The sequence below is a fragment of the Malus sylvestris genome, chromosome 9 (genome assembly GCF_916048215.2).
Source record: "Malus sylvestris chromosome 9, drMalSylv7.2, whole genome shotgun sequence".
Classification (NCBI taxonomy): domain Eukaryota; kingdom Viridiplantae; phylum Streptophyta; class Magnoliopsida; order Rosales; family Rosaceae; genus Malus; species Malus sylvestris.
The window spans coordinates 8,942,587-8,960,343 of record NC_062268.1 but is presented as its reverse complement, the minus strand read 5'-3'; the positions used below and the strand labels follow the sequence as shown (position 1 = coordinate 8,960,343).

Here is a 17,757-nt window from a genome sequence, read left to right as displayed (position 1 = left end):
ATTCTCAACACACAGAAAAATTTCTTGTTACGTTGATAGTCTAGCATTATCGAGTCAATTCTAAAAAATGTAGCCATTAGGTTATGTAGGAGAAGAGACTTAAGGAGAACGTAGGACCTGCTTAGAATTTAGCCAAATCAATGAGACTAGCTTTCCCGAAAAAAAAAAAAAAAAAAAAAACCCAATGTGAGACTAGAGTTTTTTACTAAAGCAATATTCTAATATATCCCAATTTACAGAAAAATATAATTGATTTTAGTTGTAGTTTTTTTGGGAATATTTGAAGAGATCGAAACTCATTAAGTTCTTCTATTATATTGACTAAAAAAAACTAAAAATGCGTATTTCGACGTAGTTAAGTTAGCTAAGAAAGTGTCTCATGTACATATAAGTTCGAATTATTCTCCTTAGAACTTATATAATATTTATTTAAAGCATGACTCATATGCAAATAAATAATTTCAGAACGTTGAGATTTCATTGGCGGTTCGTTAATTAGATGAGGATCATGTGCAAAAACACCGCTCTTCGCCAACTAATTTGTTTGACTAAAAATTTCCATCACACCTTTCCCCCAAGTAGAAGACAAATTCCACCTCTTAAGATGAATGATTAATTAATCAAACTACCTGATTTGACCACAAATACCAATGACTTTCACATGCCTCTGCATCTCCAAATAAAATGTCAAGAAATTCACATCATTAATAACAACATAAAAATAGTATTAGAATTTTCTAACCGAAATGTCAATTTCTATGTGGTTTGAGATGGAATGACAGTAGATGCAGTTACTGTCAAATTTGACAACAGCTTTAAATAATTTTTAATTAATTAGTAAATACTTTTTAATTTCTTATTCGTTTAAATATTTATTGTAAATAACCATTAAATGTGTGAACATTGCAATTTGTCCTTTGTCCTACAATTTTTTTTTTCTAACCAACGAATTCATTTTTTTACCTTATTTTGGTGACCACTGCAAGTTCTAATAGATATTAGTATTTGCCTACATATTTTGTGTGTATAAACACATTTTTTTAGAAAATGAGAATGAAAGAGGGAGAGAGATAGAAAGTGGGGGGAGTGGGAGGGTTTTTTTTTTCGTTTTTTTTTTTAATATTGGAGGTATTTTAACATCACATGTAAGTGAGGCTTCAATTAAAAAAAAAATTGAACCTATGAAATTACATTATTGCCCATCATTTTTTTTTGTATGATAGAAGACTAATTTGTTGTTTCACCCTCTTTTGGTTGACAAAGAGGGATTTATTAATTAGTAGAGGTTTATTGTTAATGGTTATTTGTAATAAATTATTACAAAAAAAATATTCTGTCTAAATTTATAAAATAAAATATTTTTGTAGCTACATTGGTAAATCACAATAGCAAATCAACCATGTGCTTTTACGAGTTTGATGCATAGTTGTGATGAAGATAATAGACATTTGTAATGAGTGATATTTATTATTTAATAGTGACTAGTTTTATTTGCTGTACTTTGTTGAGTAGATATAAATATTAATTATCATATAAGAGTTATTTAATGCTATATTCCACTATTAGAAAAATTATTACAATAATACAGCATAATTAGTAATAATATTTCCTTGTAAAACAAAATTAGGAACAATAATTATGATCATGTGGTAGATTAAGAATTATTAGTATTATTTTGGATTAAGGTTTACTTTAACAAGGTTATACAGTATATGCGTAATGTTGGGCATGTGTAGTGTGTACTGTGGTGTCTGCGTGTCCGCAGAGACACGGTGAAACGGTGTCGTGTTTACGGCCTCGCGTGGTTTCTCTGAGTGAGTGCGCATGTTTGCCAAATCATTAGGCACCAGTTGGCACCGACGGACTTTAGAACAACCAGACAGCCAATGTTTGTTGGTCCAAATCTCATGTATGCCCCACCATGCCATTCTTGTTACTTTAATTCATAATTCTCATCACGAGAAATTGGATTCGGCCGTTTTCAAGTGCGTGTGATGATAAACGCTTTTAACTATTGAGTTATAGATTTTATGCTTCATTTTAAGATGTCAATTAGGCATTGTGCAAGTTTTTCAAACTCGTATTTTTTGTAATCGTTTTTAAATTTAGGCCTGATATTTGGACTCAACTCGTTAACATGTCCCAACCCATCTATTAAAAATTAGCATTTCAATTGATGCTTAATGAGTCAGGTCGTTAATAGATGAAATCGTTGGATGTCAATTAGGCATTCTACAAGTTTCAAATTACAAAGGACTAGATGTCAATGGGCGTAGGCAGTCCTTCTAGATTGTCCTTTGCTTGGAGTTCGTTGATACAGTATAAGTTTGATACTTGTCCTTTTCCTACTTCCTACCCCAGATTTTGCCATCCTAGTAAATACCAAGAAGTTCGATTCCCAAGAAGCAAAAGAGATAAAAAAAACCAGTTGCAAACCACACACGATTAGCACTAATTAACAAGAATACTAGCCATGAAAGATTCAACTGGTGCTTTGGTTGAGCCAACGATGCTAGCTAGGAAAGGTTCAACTGGTGCTTTGGTTGAGGCAAGAATGCTAGCTAGGAAAGGTTCAACTGGTGCTTTGGTTGAGCCAACTGCTAAGTAAAATCAACAACTTACATTAATTTAGGTGCGACAGTGTAAGAGTGTAAAAATATGACTCTTTGTATTGATGTGTGAAAAATATAACAAAATATGTAAGGTAACCTTACATGGACTTATAAGTAAATTGAGCTATATTGCCAATTAATTTTATGATGGAACCTCAACTTTATTCAGAGATGAACTAAATAGGATGTTCAAGGAAGGGAGCATTAAACATTTCCTCATGGGAACATTGCATGGCTCACAAAAGTTCCTAATGTTGGAAGACGAATTAAATTTTTCTTGAAGAATACGAGTCATTAACATGACACGAGTATAAATTGATAAATTCAAACAAGACCCATAGACAACCCTAGCTAGAAAATGTAGGAGAAAGTCTTTAACGATGAAAAGGGATTCGGAGACGATCCCTTTTCACCTAATCTATCAAGTTCGTGATTCGGGCTATTAAAATTTGATCTAAAGGTTATAAACATGGAATCATTTAAAAGTTATAATAACTGTATCTGTTGGATCAAATTTAAATGATTCGGATCCCGAACTCGATGAATTAGGTGGAAAGAGATCCGGAGAGAATCTCTTTCCTGTAATGATGAGGTAGAGTGAAAGTTTCGAGTCTCTTCAATGCTTTGAGAAACTGACTTGATGAAGTTGATTTAGAAATCCCACCCTACACACACAGTCACACACTCTCTCCCCTGTTTTCAAAGTGAAAATGTCATTTCAATTAAAGTAAATGTTCTTAGTTTCCAAAAGCTTAATCATTAATAGTCTAGACTCTAGAGGGGATGGGGAAGTCGTATGATAGCCTCCGTGATAAAAACAATTTAAGATTTAAGTTTATGTGATAAAGTTTGTTAAATTTGAGGTTTAAAATTGAAAATTTCGTCAAATTTTTGTTATTGTTAGTATGAGACTCATATGTGAGGTTAAAAAGATAAAGTTAGCATCACGTTTTCAATTAATGAAAAGTTATGTTTTCAACTCATACGTGTCGTTCACATGCTAATAATTAACAAAAAAATTAATAAAAGTTTTAATTTTGAATCTAAAACTTAACAAACTTTATCACATAAGCTTATTCTCTAATTTTTTTTTTATCACATTGGCTATTTTTCAACTACTCGAGAACTAATAATCCATTTACACTTTGCAAACAAAACCCCCACTTTCCATCTTTACATCTCTTCACACCACCACCGCCACCGGGGCACCAGCTGGTTCCATCCCCACACATTTTCTTTTGTTTTTATCTCACCAGCAAAAGACCCCCTCTCACTTTATATACCCTCATCACATTTCGCTCTTCAATTGCTTCCGCAACCTTCCATTTTCTCTCTAAGTTCCTCTGCTGTGAGAGGTCAGTGCCACCATTTTTTTCTTCAGGATTTTGCTTGTTCAATTCTACTTCTTTGAGCTTCTGAAAGTTTACTGCTTTACTTCATATTCTTTGATATTTAGTCTTATTTGATATGTTGTGATGTATTATTTTGAGTTGGGCTGATCTAGATCTGATTTGTTGGTGTGCATTGTTTGAATGTGGACTCTTTCCTCTTGTTCTTCTAGAGATTTGTTGACTTGGGTTTTACTGAGAAACCTCTTGTGAGTGTGGAAAGGTGAATTTATTGCCTCACAGAAACAGAACTTTGATCTGGTTTTTCCCATTTTTTAATTTCTTTTCTGGGTTCTGAAACAGGGAATTGGGTCATTTTCTAAGTTAATTTCACCTGCATTTCCTGTTTCCTTCATTGCAGTTTCATTTACTCTTGCATCTGTTCTTTTACACCATCTCCAACCCTTGGCTAAAAGCCAAATTTTTTAGCTCAGAAAATTTGGCTTTTAGCCCAAAAACATCTTTTCTGCTCCAACCTCTAAAATTTTAGTCCGAAATTATTAAAGAATGAACTTAGGCTAATTTTTTTCTTAAATCAATTTTTTTTAATAAAAAAATAAATATGTAGATTATTATAAATTAATTTTATGAACATTTTAATATAAAAAAATTTAAATTCCAATAAACATTTGGCATTTAGCCCGGGGAGAAAGTTGGGGGGTATTTGGCCCAGAAATAACATTGGCATTTAGCCTAAAATTTTAACATGGGTTGGTGAGTGTTTGGAGGGTAATTTGGGGGGTAATTTGACTTTTAGCCCAGGTTTGGAGATAGTCTTAGTGCGGTCCATTAGATCTTTAATTACCACTTTAATGGGTAATTATCCTGTTTTTACAACTTTTTTTTACTGTAAATCAAGATCTGGCAATGATTGTGTTTTTAGATTTTCTTACTTTTTCCAAGATTTAGCAGAATGGGTGTTGTAGAAAAATAGTTCTACTGCAAAGAAAAGGTGAAAAGGTTGGATCTTGGAGTAAATTGAAGAGTTTTACTGCTCACACTGTGATTAATTGGCATTTGTTTCATAAGAGTGGTTAATTAATTGGTATTTTACCACTTTGCATGTCTTGTTAAACTGAGATTTAATTCATATTTTGGAATTTATTCTTGCAGGAATTTGGAGAGTGTTACCATACCAAATAGTACTATCAAAATTTTTGGAGAAAATGGTACTTCCTGTGGTTTGCATGCTATTGCTTCTGAGTTCTTCAGCAGCATATGCTCAAAAAACCAAACCTCCCTCTCCCTCATTCAGCCCTACTCCAGCCCCCGCCCCAGCGCAAGATTTCGTGAACCTCACGGATTTACTCACCGTGGCCGGCCCATTCCACACCTTCCTTAACTACCTTCAATCCACTAAAGTGCTTGAGACCTTCCAAGACCAAGCCAACAAGACTGAGGAAGGCATAACTATCTTTGTCCCGAAAGACAGTGCCTTCACAGCTCTTAAGAAGCCCTCTTTGTCCAATCTGACCGCCGACCAGCTCAAGTCAGTCATCCTATTCCATGCCTTGCCGCATTACTACCCTCTAGCCGACTTCAAAAACCTCAGTGAATCAGGCCCAATTCCTACATTTGCCGGCGGAAGTTACACTTTGAACTTCACTGATGCTTCAGGCTCTGTGCACCTTACCTCAGGATGGTCAGACACAAAAGTAAGCAGCAGCGTGCGCTCAACTGATCCTGTTGCAGTTTACCAAGTTGACAAGGTTCTTCTACCTGAGGCAATCTTCGGTACTGACATTCCTCCAACCCCAGCTCCAGCACCAGCTCCAGTTCCTGACACTGCACCAGCTGCGGATGCTCCAACCGCTGACGGAGGCTCATCATCTCCAGGATCTGCACCGGGAAAATCTTCGTCTTACAGGATTATCAGCTGGGGTATTTGGGGTCACTTGGTTTTGGCAGTCTCTGGTGGTCTGGCCTTGATCTTGTGAGAGACACCTCCCCGTTGATCGATTTTTTTTTCAAGTCATATGTTAAGAGGGTCGATTCGCTTATTTTCGTTCGATTGCTTGATTTGAAACCATTTTTTGTGGACATATGTGGCACTGAATCTCTATGTGTATGAGAATTTGAGTTCTTTTATTTTACATGAGTAAATGGGATTTTGTTTGATCTGCTGTTTATGCAGTGAAAAATTGTTGTTCTATTAACTTAATTCTTCTGTTGCTTAGCTTACAAGATATACATAAATACATGTGAGATTTTTCATGTTATGGGGATCGCCTACTCGTTTTTGCTTCTTCTGAGCAGGCTGAGACAATCATCGAGACAAAAACATATGCATCTGAAAGTGGTAGAGGTTTTCACATTAAGGAAGATGTGTGTCATTAAGAAACATGTTTCATATAAAAAGATTAAGCAGTGCTCACTAAACTGATCTTTACGAGGAGAAAGACTTGGGTGTCACTGGAGATGTATCTTCATCTCACTATAGCACTCGTCGCATGACTTGGAGAGATGGGAATGGGATACATCGACAAGTCATGCGATGAAACTGCCCATACTTTTGCTTATCACATCATCTGCTTTGTTTGTCAACTACTTTTTTACGAGATGATATTCTAAACACTCTTACTCTACTTTATAAAGACGAGGTTTCGAACTTGGGTGCAATGCCCTTACCAACTGGCCTAACCTCTGGTTTGTCAACCATTTACATCAGCTAAACTGTTTACAAGTTACCATTTTACAATAACATTTTTCTATTTTTGCTTGGGAACTTGCACAATGTTCAAACTATAGAACAAGGTCCAAACTTTTGTATACCTTTTCTTATTTGTTGTGAATTGTTAAATAATCAACAAGCAATCGATATGTTTTTGAAATAATTCTTCACACGCAACAAGCCTAACACACAACGACATATTCGGTTGAAGTTTGAATCTAAAAACTAATTGACAATATAAAAAGTAACCAAACTCTTTCATCGAGCATTATAAAATTTCATAACTTTCCGACGTGCAACAGTGCTCAAACTTATGTGTTTACTTATGTGGAAACACAATAAATGATTTGAAATTTATAGAAGATGCCAAACCGACCACATTCCTTTTCCCTCAAAATATTATTAGACGTTCACATTCCTTGTACGCAGACAGAGCCGGCCTCTCCTCCTCTGCTTTTCCATTTTCCTAATCTATTTTCCCTTCCCCTGGCTCTTCGCGCGTCCTTCCGCGTACACGTTTTTCTCTCCTTCTCTCACTCTCGACTTCTTTCCTTTCATCAATCTACACACAAACATCTCTCTCTCTCTCTCTCTCTCTCCAACATCCAAACTTCTGCAGAATCAATGAGAAAGTCCATCAATTTCGGTTTTGTTTCTGAATCTCCGTAAGGTACACTCCATTTCCCGACGTGGGTTTTGACTATTTTATGTGTTTATGTCCGTTACTGTATGATTCGATTACTGGGTCAATCTTAAAAACGCGTTTTTTGATCGACGTGCATGCTATTCTGCATCTATGATATGATTCCTCAATTGGGTTCTCTTCATATATCGATCTAGTTTGTGTTTCTGTTGTTGCCAGATTAATAATTCCATGCTAACACGTCGAACATTGTGATCTTTATAGCTATTTGAAGATTGAAATATGTGATTTTTGTTTCTGGGGAATTCAGTGTCTTAGTTTTTTGTACTGGGAATTCGGCACAAATAAAGGGGAAGATGTCTGCTTTTGAAGGAGTTATTGTTTCTGATACATGGCTGCAGAGCCAATTCACTCAAGTCGAGCTTCGCACCCTCAAATCGAAAGTAAGCTTTTTGTGATTGGTTATCAATTTTATGCATTTTGTATTCTGTCAAATTGTTAGGAGAAATTTTATGATCAAGAGGAAATTTTTTGGTGATATGTGAAATTGGTTGCATTGGTTTTAGTTTCTTTCGATAAGGAATCAGTCTGGTCGAGTCACATTGGGAGATTTGCCGCCTGTTTTTGCGAAATTGAAGGCTTTCAGTGATATGTTCAATGAAGATGAGATTAAATCAATCTTATTGGAGTCGGGCAATAACATTGGTGAAGAAATTGATTTTGAGTCCTATCTTCGGGTGAGTGTTCCATTTCTCCTGCATTTAGTGAATTATTCATAATCGTTTGATGGAGTATGCATTTGTAGTCTTGTTTCTTTTACATCATGTTCTGATACTTGTTAGACACAATGGAATCGGATTTGCTAAATGGCAGGCATATTTGAATTTGCAAGCGCGTGAAAATGCAAGATCTGGTGGTTCAAAACAATCTTCCTTTCTCAAGGCAACCACAACAACGGTTCACCATGCGATTAATACTTCTGAGAAGTCTTCTTATGTTGCTCACATTAACGGCTATCTAGCGGAAGATCCGTTCTTGAAGAAGTATCTTCCTTTAGATCCATCTACAAATGCTCTATTTGATCTTGCAAAAGACGGAGTACTACTCTGGTAGTGTTTCTTGACCCACTCAATTTTATACTCAGTAGAGTCAACTGACATTTTTCGAGTTTCTTAATTATTTTAGTTGTTTGATGTAGTAAGCTTATCAATATAGCTGTTCCTGGGACTATAGATGAGCGAGCTATCAACACTAAAGCAGTTCTTAATCCATGGGAGAGGAATGAGAACCATACCCTTTGTCTTAATTCTGCTAAGGCTATCGGCTGTACTGTAGTTAACATTGGCACACAGGATTTGGTTGAAGCAAGAGTAAGTTGAGCACTAGCAGCTACCTATTGGAATGTTTTTATTACTTTTCCTGCTTGTTCTGAGCTTCCAGTTTTCTCGTAACGTTTTCACCATATTCTTAATTTGCAGCCCCATCTTGTACTTGGCTTGATTTCACAAATAATCAAGGTATGCAGTATGAGACATTTTCGCTTTTTGCTTTTGTGTCTCTTAGATCATAGAAACCAGAGTGTTTCAAGATTTGGGTTATCTAGACGTAAACTTTTAACTCGTTTTTCACGTGGTGGCAATATCAGATTCAACTGTTAGCTGATCTTAATCTGAAGAAAACTCCACAACTTGTGGAATTGGTGGATGACAGCAAGGTCAAATCTTTTATTTTTTTCCTTTTATCCATGTTTGGATAAGGGTAGACGATCTCCATTTACATTTCGCCATGTTTGTGGATGAGCGCATAAACTTACTTCAGGTATTGTGTTCATGGACAGGATGTGGAAGAGCTCTTGGGTCTACCACCCGAGAAAGTTCTACTAAAATGGATGAATTTTCATCTAAAGAAAGCTGGCTACGAAAAGCAAGTCACAAACTTCTCTTCTGATGTGAAGGTAAGAATGAGCTGACCAGTTTAGTAATGATAAGCATTTTAAGCATAAACCTAATAGTTACGGTGTTACAGTTGTACTTCCTGTTTCCTGTAAACTGACCACTAAATTATCAATTAAGGGGGAGGATATTTTATATGCATCATACATTATATCTTATTTGAGTTGCTGCTGTGCAGTTAGACTTTCTTGCCAACTTACAAATAAAAGCAATATTCTGCATAAAACTTGTATCCAACATGACATGTTTTAGTTTTGTTTTAAAGTATGTTGTTGAGTTTTTTTCCTGTTCTCGTGGTTATGTAATAAATGCGATGCATTTTCAGGATGGAGAGGCTTATGCTTACCTGCTTAATGCTCTTGCACCAGAGCACTCAGGCCCTGCTGCCTTGAATATGAAAGATCCTACAAAAAGAGCAAACCTGGTTCTTGAGCAAGCAGAGAAATTGGATTGCAAAAGATACCTTACTCCAAAAGACATTGTTGAGGGCTCACCAAATCTTAATCTTGCATTTGTTGCACAAATTTTCCAGCACAGGCAGGAAACAGTACTTCTCAAGTGCTTTAGTTTGAGCTTACAAATTTGGCTTCTCTATTGCAAATTAATTGTACTGAGTTAATCGTGTGTGGCTTTCTCTATTGCAGAAATGGGTTGTCTGCTGATAGTAAAAAAATGTCCTTTGCTGAGATGATGACAGATGATGCCGAAACTTCTCGAGAAGAGAGATGTTTCCGACTGTGGATTAACAGTCTTGGAACTGCTACCTATGTCAATAATCTTTTTGAAGATGTCAGAAATGGGTGAGATTTTCAATTCCTTCTCACGCTTACCCTTCGAAGCATGTACCTGTTGTGCCTGGTTGACCCGTGGTTAATATATCTCACTTGTGCATGCAGATGGGTTCTTTTAGAAGTGCTTGACAAAATTTCTTCAGGATCAGTCAACTGGAAGAAGGCATCAAAGCCTCCAATAAAAATGCCGTTTAGAAAAGTCGAGAATGCCAACCAAGTTATAGAGATTGGAAAGGAATTAAATTTCTCCCTTGTGAATGTAGCAGGGAATGATATTGTGCAAGGAAATAAGAAGCTCATACTGGGTAAGTTTGAAGAGTTTTTTCTTTAATGTTCTATCTTGTTATGACCGCAATATTCAATTTTTGCATCCAAGCAAAGCTTCAAAGTTATGTTACTTTCTTAGAACTATACGTTTTCTGATCCACTTGGCAAAAATAAAAGACCAAAGTTATGGTTTCTGATGATATGTTGACTGGGTGAGTTTTTGTTTTTTGCGTTCTTTTGGGCTTGATTTTGTTTCTGGTTGTGCTAAAGACAAATCGCGCCCGTGGCCCTTTTTCTCAATTCATATTTTTATGATGTAAGTGATAACTTTTAACTTTTCTACCTCTGCAGCATTTTTATGGCAGTTGATGAGGTTTAGTATGCTTCAACTCTTGAGAAACTTGAGATCCCACTCCCAAGATAAAGCGGGTAAAGAGATTACTGATGCTGACATTCTAAACTGGGCGAACAAAAAAGTTAAGAAGGCGGGTAGAACCTCCCAAATAGAGAGTTTCAAGGTAATTAAACCTTTCTCACTCATCACTTCAATCCCATGATTGGTGATTCAGTTTTTATTTATGGTTTTTATTTTTAATTGAACTTTCAAATTTTAGGATAAAAACCTTTCAAGTGGAGTTTTCTTCCTCGAGCTTCTTAGTTCTGTGGAGCCAAGGGTGGTCAACTGGAGCCTTGCCACCAAGGGGGAAACTGGTACTCTACTTTTTATTGTTCATGATCAATATTGTTTTCTTTTACAATACTATTTGTATACGTGCTACATTGTTCTTGCTACAACATTTTTGTATTGAACTGTTGGAGATGGACATGTATATAGACTGATACTATAGCATTGAACACATTTCTCATTTTTCTCATGTTCTTGTTGTTTACCCCTCAAGTTTTTAAATTCATTATCTTCAATATTGCAGAGGAAGATAAGAAGTTGAATGCAACGTATATAATCAGTGTTGCCCGAAAGCTAGGTTGCTCCATTTTCTTGTTACCAGAGGACATTATGGTGGTATGGATATAATAGTATACTGAAATATTTATAACATACTCATCTGTTTCATCTTGACTCGAATATATGAAAACATCGAGTACTTTCTGTCCCGTCTGGCACCTGATTAGGTCATTTTGATTTCTCATTTGTTTCTGTTTAACCGATGTATGTGAAGTAGATATGACTATTCAGTTGAAAACTGGATTCAACCAAAAGCGCAGTTTACCGTCTTCAGTGGATACATTAGTTGGTATATGTAACACCCAAATTTTACTGTTAGTGTGCTTTTGTATGACAGGTAAACCAGAAGATGATGCTTACTTTGACTGCAAGCATCATGTACTGGAGTCTGCAGCAACCGGGAGGGGAAGCGGAATCAAACCTTACCACTCCTGAAGGGTCCCCTACAGCTTCCGCTGATGGCGAGAAGGAAGCAACTTTGGCCAGTGCAGTCTCCAATCTGTCTATGGACGAAGCTGCTTCAAATCCAACCTACCAACAGACAGAACACGAGAATCCCTCGAAGGTCGAAAATGAGGAATCGTCTGTAGAAAATGAAAAAAAGGACACTTCTGGTGAAAAATGACAGGATATGCTTGATCACATTTCATTGTTTTTTGGTTTCTAGAGAGGAGGAATAAGAGGAAACTTGGTTGCAGTTATCAGACGCTCTCTTGTTAATGGGATTGTAAACCACAGGAAAAGAAAAGGAAAGAGTTTTGTAAATTGATTTTTGTACCTAGGAATATTCTTTTTAATGGCTATTTCATTAATTTTACTGAATAATATGAGAATTCATTTTTTATTCACCTTTCTTATATTTTTTTAAATATAAGCGATATTCTTATTCTTAATTGCACTAAGGAGAGGATATGTGTTTGAACCCGAAAGACAGTAGGTTCAGAGGAAGGCCCTAAGCACATTTCTTAAATTTTTTGAACTTATAGATTAGATCTTGGTATTCCTCTTTACTTGTAAGTAAGAAGTTTTAGGTTTGATTCTAGCCAGAGGTGAAGTTGAGCCTCATTATTATGGCAAGCCTATTGTAAGACTTAGTCCACTCCCCTACCCCCTTAGTGTAGATACTATCATTTGTTCAAAAAAAAAAACTTAGATCTTGGTATTAGAGTTTATTTCGTTTTTATTTCATTTATTTTTCGAGAACCTTGCAGATTTTGACTAAAATGATGAAATACAAACTCTAATTGTCAGATTGATCCCTTTTAGAGATTTGTTGATGTGTTATCAATATCTGATCGATAATATCATCAATATCTGATTGATATTGTCGTCATTTAATTTTAATCATTTTAACAATTAAGATTTGTAAATTCTTCTTCATTTAACTCAATTTCCCTTGAAAAAAAAAATCACTCAAATTATATTTGTACAAATAAAATAAATGTACGGAATTATAGGCTCCTAAGACCAAAAGTTACCAAAGAAACAAATGTATAAAAATGTTTTGTTCATAATATGTGGAATAGAAACAAAATTGGCTAGTCTACATTTTCATGTTCCTGTTCACTTGTCATGGAGGTAGTAGGATGTATTACAAATGACGCTTTACCGTAATGACGAAAAACAATCATACCTATGCACCTGGTGCAATTTCAATCCCTCTCCCTCTTAACAACTAAAAAAAACTGACACAAAAACAAAAACAAACAGTTCACCACAGTAAACATTTTAGCATGCAATCCCTGTGTGTTACGCTTTAATACATATTTGCTAAGATCTATCGCCCACGTGACCTCCATCACAAGATTATGATCGCAGCACTGCTTAAGCATTTATATATTGCCACATTTCTTTGCAGATTACCATGTCTGCATTTCACAAAGAACCATTTTACAGTTTATTTTTCTGAGACGATTAGATTTTGTAGAACAAATTGAAATTCATTGAGTGACAGTTATAGGCACAACAGCATCGAAGCAAAAATTACAGGGCATAAAAATGCGGCAATGCCCGAATTTGCAGCGTATCTAATCACATATACGGTAACAGTTGAAAATTTACCTTTGATCACCTCCAACTACAACATGCTAATACACAACAGGTACTCTCTTTTACTTGGTTGTTTCTTTCATACAGAAACGCAGGAGAGTGACAACTTCAGGTTCTTTCCTCCCGAGGGGAACAATGCCCCCAATAGGGTGCCTGACATTTTTGCAGCTTGATCAGCTCGATGCTGCAAATGCTATTTCTCGTCCAGTTTTAGGGAATTTAGCCGTCTTATTCTCTGATCGAGCTCTTTCATCACCGCTGGTTCTTGCTTTTTCCTTTGCTTTGATATCGTGTTGGTTGTCATTGAACCTATCTTATCAAATGCCACCTGCAATAGTGTGGACACCATATGATACAAGGTTCACACGAAGAATATATAAATTTCTTCAGGGGAAATAAGCAGTTGTAGAGATATGCGTTACCGTCAATAGTTCATCAGGATCAAATAGGTGATGGGTGGTTCTCTGTAGAATACTGATTACATCTCCAACATGATGGGTTATAAGCAGCTGATCTTCCTTCATCTGCAATTGAAAATCACAAAATCAGACTAACTTCTCCTGTAATCATGTCTAATATTTCAGCTGAACTTAGATGATTGACAATCAAGAGGTAGTAAATCGGCATAACAAATACGAGCAACAAAAAAGGCCAAAGTTTGAAGTTCTTGTACCTTAAAGATTGCTAAAGCAACGTGAAATAGAACTTTAGCCCCCTCGTAGAAAAGGACATCCCATACCCTTAGAGTAGTCTTGAAAGAGAAAAAGAGCAAGCCCCATGAAAGTGTTAGTCACGGAAATTAACAGCATGTTTCTAACAGAGAGAGAGAGAGAGAGAGAGAGAGAGAGAGAGATTTGGTTTGGTTTAACCTCAGAAGGCAAGCTCTTAGAAAAGAGGCATAGAAACCACTCGGTGGCCACAAGGGAGACATCAAACTCCATTGCTTCCAAATGTGCTGCTATCCTGCATTTTGCTTCCGATTTTTAAAAATACACAAGGGGAAAGTAAAACATAAGACAGGCAAGCCACCGAAAGCAAGATACCTCGGGCACTTTTTATCCAAGAACTCCTTGACAACTCTTTGTTCAACATGGCATCCTGATAAATTATTTGTATAGCAGTCATTAACTAACACATTTTCCAAGAGGACTGCAAGCATCCAAAATGCATCTTCCTCTGTTTTCATCACAAGCAGTAACAATGCTGCAACATAATTTAAGCCCTGCAGCAAGAAGGTCGAACCGTTCCAGGTAAGTAAACGTCAGCAGCCAAAAGTAAATATAATTCATATGAAAATACAGAAAGAGGAAAGACCAACTTTGTTGTTTCAAATCAGTTATCTTGGAAAAATACATGAAATAAGATATTATCTCGAGAAATAAAGACAAGTGGGGATGAACACACAAGCAGATTGTGATTGATAAAATTTTCCCGTCAACCCTATTGAAATTTACAGGAGAAATAACTCATACTTCACTGGGGCATACAACATGAGTTGGTGAACTAAGGTATTGGGATGGCTGAAAAAACAACAGAAAGGTACTGTAGTAACAAGTATTTGAGAAACCATTCGAATAGATTCAATTTTTGTTATTTTCTTTGTTTAGGACATTCTCATTAGAGAAGTGTGGCTACAAGATATATTCAATGGGAGCAATTTAAAATATGCTAGCTAACAAATGAAGCTGAAAAGGAAAGTAAAACACAAAAAGGGTGCCATAAAGAGTAAGAAAATCAAAGCGTTGAACTTAATCTGAACAAAAACAATAATATGGTTAACAAAAGTCGAGTCTTGAACATGCTGCAATTGGAACATCAGTCTGTAACATATAAATGTTTGGCACTTTCATGCCCGTGATAAATCAGTTAATCACACAACTTTAAAACATGTGTATTTCGAGAGGCTCAAGAGAACCACCTGACAGTATCCAACATCAGAATCACGGAAGGAATACCCAACAAGGACACGTCGGAGAGCAGCATGACCCTCTGGGGTGTCCAACCATGGATGACCAGGGAAGGTCCGGGGGAGGTCCTGCACATACAGTCAAGGAATGAATTGCAGAAAGTGGAAGAAATTCAACGACAATGCAGCTATAACCTATAAGCTATAATTTTAAATAAATTCTAAGCATTAGAGTAAAAATTAAAAGGAGAATTCCCCAATGGATTGGTACAAAATAAGCAGACAGAAAAATGCTGCAAACATGAACATTTCCAAAGATCATCCACAAAGTTACCTAGAGCTAATATTTTCGTAAATTCACTGACGTGGGAATAGCTAGATTGGCTAGAGCGGATGTGCTCCCCCTATGCACCTAAAGTCGAATCCCCCTAGAGTGGATGCGCTCCCCCTATACACCCGAATTCGAATCCCCCTCCCAGCAATTTAGATTACAAAATATCACTAGTATCAAAAATATTTTCCTAAATTCATCCTGAAAATTACTTCCATCTCTCAAAAGGGAAGCTGAAACCAAGAAAATCAAACCAATAAACTATCAAATTCCAACATTTTGCCACAAACTTATGATTGCAAAATCCAAATGAGTGGGCAAATTAAGAAACTCACATGATCAATCTGCCTGGTGGCAGGGGTGACCTTGCCCTCAGTGGCCTTGATCAAGTCATCGTAATAGCTCTCCGGCACGGTGGACTTCTTCTTGGCGGCCCCGGACAGCGAAAACCACACCTTGGGGCGGAGCACCGGCGGAATCCCCTTCCTAATCAGCCGCTTCAAAGTGATCGAATTTCCCAAAGCTGAAAACTTTAAGGAGGATTTCAAATTCCCTTCAGAAATAGAAGTCTGCAAGTACCAATTTGCACCTTTGTTTGCCTCCAATGACCACCATTCCCTCCCCTGCTGCCTCACCTTCTCTCTCACCTCATTCAACACATTCACATCATCCACATTCCCTTCCACTGTAAACCCATAAAGGTCCTGGAATTTTACAGTCAGATTTGCCCTCCTGGCATGGATGCTGGGCCTCAAGATTGGCATATGGGATTGGAATTCCAGGGGCAGGTCTCTCTTGCTCTGAGTCCCAAACATCTCTTTGGAAATGGGATTCCAGAGGGGTGGATCAAGATGAGGAGACAGAAAGAGGAGATAGAGAGAGAGGATATGTCAACCAAGAAAAAACCCAGCAGCTACAAATGCATGGAATTGGTCTTAATTTATAGGCTGAGAAAAAAATCTTTGAAATTTGAACAAGGTGTTTGATTTCTTCAGCTGGGTTGCTTAAAGATTTGATGAAAGATGAGTCAGGGACAAAAAATTATCACCCAAAAAACCTAGCGTTTGTGATGGCCATGAAAGTCTGTTTTCTGCCATTAATATATATACTCTACCCAAAAAAAAAATTCAAAGATAAAAAAAATGAACAAATGAAAAGAAAAACCTTTTAGAGTTTTAGTGGGCTTTTTTTTGTTGAAAAATAAATATTTTCAGACAAAAAAACCCAGAAAAAGAAAAAAAAGGAAAGGTGGAAAGAAGAAACAAAACCCAGAAGAGATTTTTCCTGCAGTGTGAAATACGAAAGGGAAAAATGGGGAAAGAAAGTGGCACCTGAGATAGGGGTTGAATCAAGAGGACAAGAATATCCTAATTTAGGATTAAAAAGTAATTAGTGAAATTGGATGATTAAGAAGCGGTTTAGCAGGAAAGTCCGAATATTAGGGGGTAATTTAAGCTTAACAGAAAACATGGATGGTATGAAGTGGGAAAGAAAATAGTGAAGTACGAGGGAGGGGTCCAATTTGTAAAATAAGTTAGTTGTGGGTGTGTTTTGCTATTAAATTTCTTTCTATAAATATCTTTTGAATGTTTTTGGAGCCAGTTGACACTGAAAAAAGACGGAAAGGGATCATCTCCTTATTATTTCCTCCTAATTCACCAAATCAGTGGATCCATACGATTAAAATTTAATCCAATCATTGAAGTTATTATAAATTTTAAAATGAACTCCTGTTTGTGACCGTTAAATCAAATTTCAATAATATAAATTCACTAATTTAGTAGATTAGAAGGAAGAGATCCAGAGAAGATCCCCTTCCAAAAAAGACAGACGTTCACAATTTCACACACACAGTGTATGCAGAGTTTTCTCTTTCCTTTTATTTTTTTGGGTTTGGCTCTTTTGTTTTGTTTGTTTTGTTTGTTACTTTATTTGTTTAGACAATTTTAGCTAAAAAATATAATTTGAAAATAAAATGAGAAACAGACAGGATTTGATTTCAATCCATTGACGTTTCTCCTTTTGTTTCGAACAATTTTTTGATGGATTTGGTACTTTGATTTGATATTAGACAGTTCACTCTAAATTCTTAAATATTTCATTTAATATTGTAGTCAACAAAATATATACCTTTTGCATATGTATAAGTCGAATTTGATAATTTTTTAACTAAAAAAAATCAA

At 36.2% G+C, this 17,757-nt stretch overlaps 3 protein-coding genes across 4 annotated transcripts; 2 read left to right on the top strand and 1 right to left on the bottom strand.

The window, feature by feature from the left end:
• Nucleotides 1-3,800: 3,800 nt before the first annotated feature.
• LOC126582915 (fasciclin-like arabinogalactan protein 7) lies at nucleotides 3,801-6,141 on the top strand. The gene is made up of 2 exons (XM_050247144.1): nucleotides 3,801-3,967; nucleotides 5,114-6,141. Exon 2 carries the CDS (start codon nucleotides 5,167-5,169, stop codon nucleotides 5,935-5,937), a length of 771 nt encoding a protein of 256 aa, XP_050103101.1. The 5' UTR covers nucleotides 3,801-3,967; nucleotides 5,114-5,166; the 3' UTR covers nucleotides 5,938-6,141.
• A 946-nt stretch (nucleotides 6,142-7,087) lies between these two features.
• On the top strand, nucleotides 7,088-12,132 carry LOC126583760 (fimbrin-5-like). 2 transcript variants are annotated; one of them, XM_050248275.1, is made up of 15 exons: nucleotides 7,088-7,341; nucleotides 7,625-7,757; nucleotides 7,881-8,051; nucleotides 8,188-8,423; nucleotides 8,513-8,684; nucleotides 8,793-8,831; nucleotides 8,960-9,028; nucleotides 9,152-9,268; nucleotides 9,592-9,803; nucleotides 9,911-10,066; nucleotides 10,163-10,362; nucleotides 10,676-10,842; nucleotides 10,939-11,035; nucleotides 11,254-11,345; nucleotides 11,626-12,132. In XM_050248275.1, the coding sequence occupies exons 2-15, from the start codon at nucleotides 7,671-7,673 to the stop codon at nucleotides 11,911-11,913; spliced, it is 2,103 nt and encodes a 700-aa protein (XP_050104232.1). In that variant the 5' UTR covers nucleotides 7,088-7,341; nucleotides 7,625-7,670; the 3' UTR covers nucleotides 11,914-12,132. The 2 variants fall into 2 exon arrangements, with proteins under 2 accessions (XP_050104232.1, XP_050104230.1); XM_050248273.1 differs by having other exon boundaries at nucleotides 7,579-7,757.
• A 1,075-nt stretch (nucleotides 12,133-13,207) lies between these two features.
• LOC126583251 (uncharacterized) lies at nucleotides 13,208-17,006 on the bottom strand. Its single transcript, XM_050247580.1, has 7 exons — nucleotides 15,910-17,006; nucleotides 15,256-15,372; nucleotides 14,381-14,559; nucleotides 14,207-14,300; nucleotides 14,011-14,088; nucleotides 13,760-13,861; nucleotides 13,208-13,665 (listed from the first exon to the last, which is right to left on the bottom strand). The coding sequence occupies exons 1-7, from the start codon at nucleotides 16,387-16,389 to the stop codon at nucleotides 13,531-13,533; spliced, it is 1,185 nt and encodes a 394-aa protein (XP_050103537.1). The 5' UTR covers nucleotides 16,390-17,006; the 3' UTR covers nucleotides 13,208-13,530.
• Nucleotides 17,007-17,757: the final 751 nt, after the last annotated feature.

What these genes read in the sequence shown, in the direction of transcription:
- LOC126583760 (XM_050248275.1), top strand. Translation starts at nt 7,671, where the DNA reads ATGTCTGCTTTTGAAGGAGTTATTGTTTCTGATACATGGCTGCAGAGC. An exon ending in TTCGCACCCTCAAATCGAAA is followed by an intron (nt 7,758 to 7,880) that starts GTAAGCTTTTTG and finishes CATTGGTTTTAG; the next exon opens with TTTCTTTCGATAAGGAATCA. An exon ending in GCACAAATTTTCCAGCACAG is followed by an intron (nt 9,804 to 9,910) that starts GCAGGAAACAGT and finishes TCTCTATTGCAG; the next exon opens with AAATGGGTTGTCTGCTGATA.
- LOC126582915 (XM_050247144.1), top strand. Translation starts at nt 5,167, where the DNA reads ATGGTACTTCCTGTGGTTTGCATGCTATTGCTTCTGAGTTCTTCAGCA.
- LOC126583251 (XM_050247580.1), bottom strand. Translation starts at nt 16,389, where the DNA reads ATGTTTGGGACTCAGAGCAAGAGAGACCTGCCCCTGGAATTCCAATCC. An exon ending in CTAAGAGCTTGCCTTCTGAG is followed by an intron (nt 14,089 to 14,206) that starts GTTAAACCAAAC and finishes TTCTCTTTCAAG; the next exon opens with ACTACTCTAAGGGTATGGGA. An exon ending in ATCCTGATGAACTATTGACG is followed by an intron (nt 13,666 to 13,759) that starts GTAACGCATATC and finishes ACACTATTGCAG; the next exon opens with GTGGCATTTGATAAGATAGG.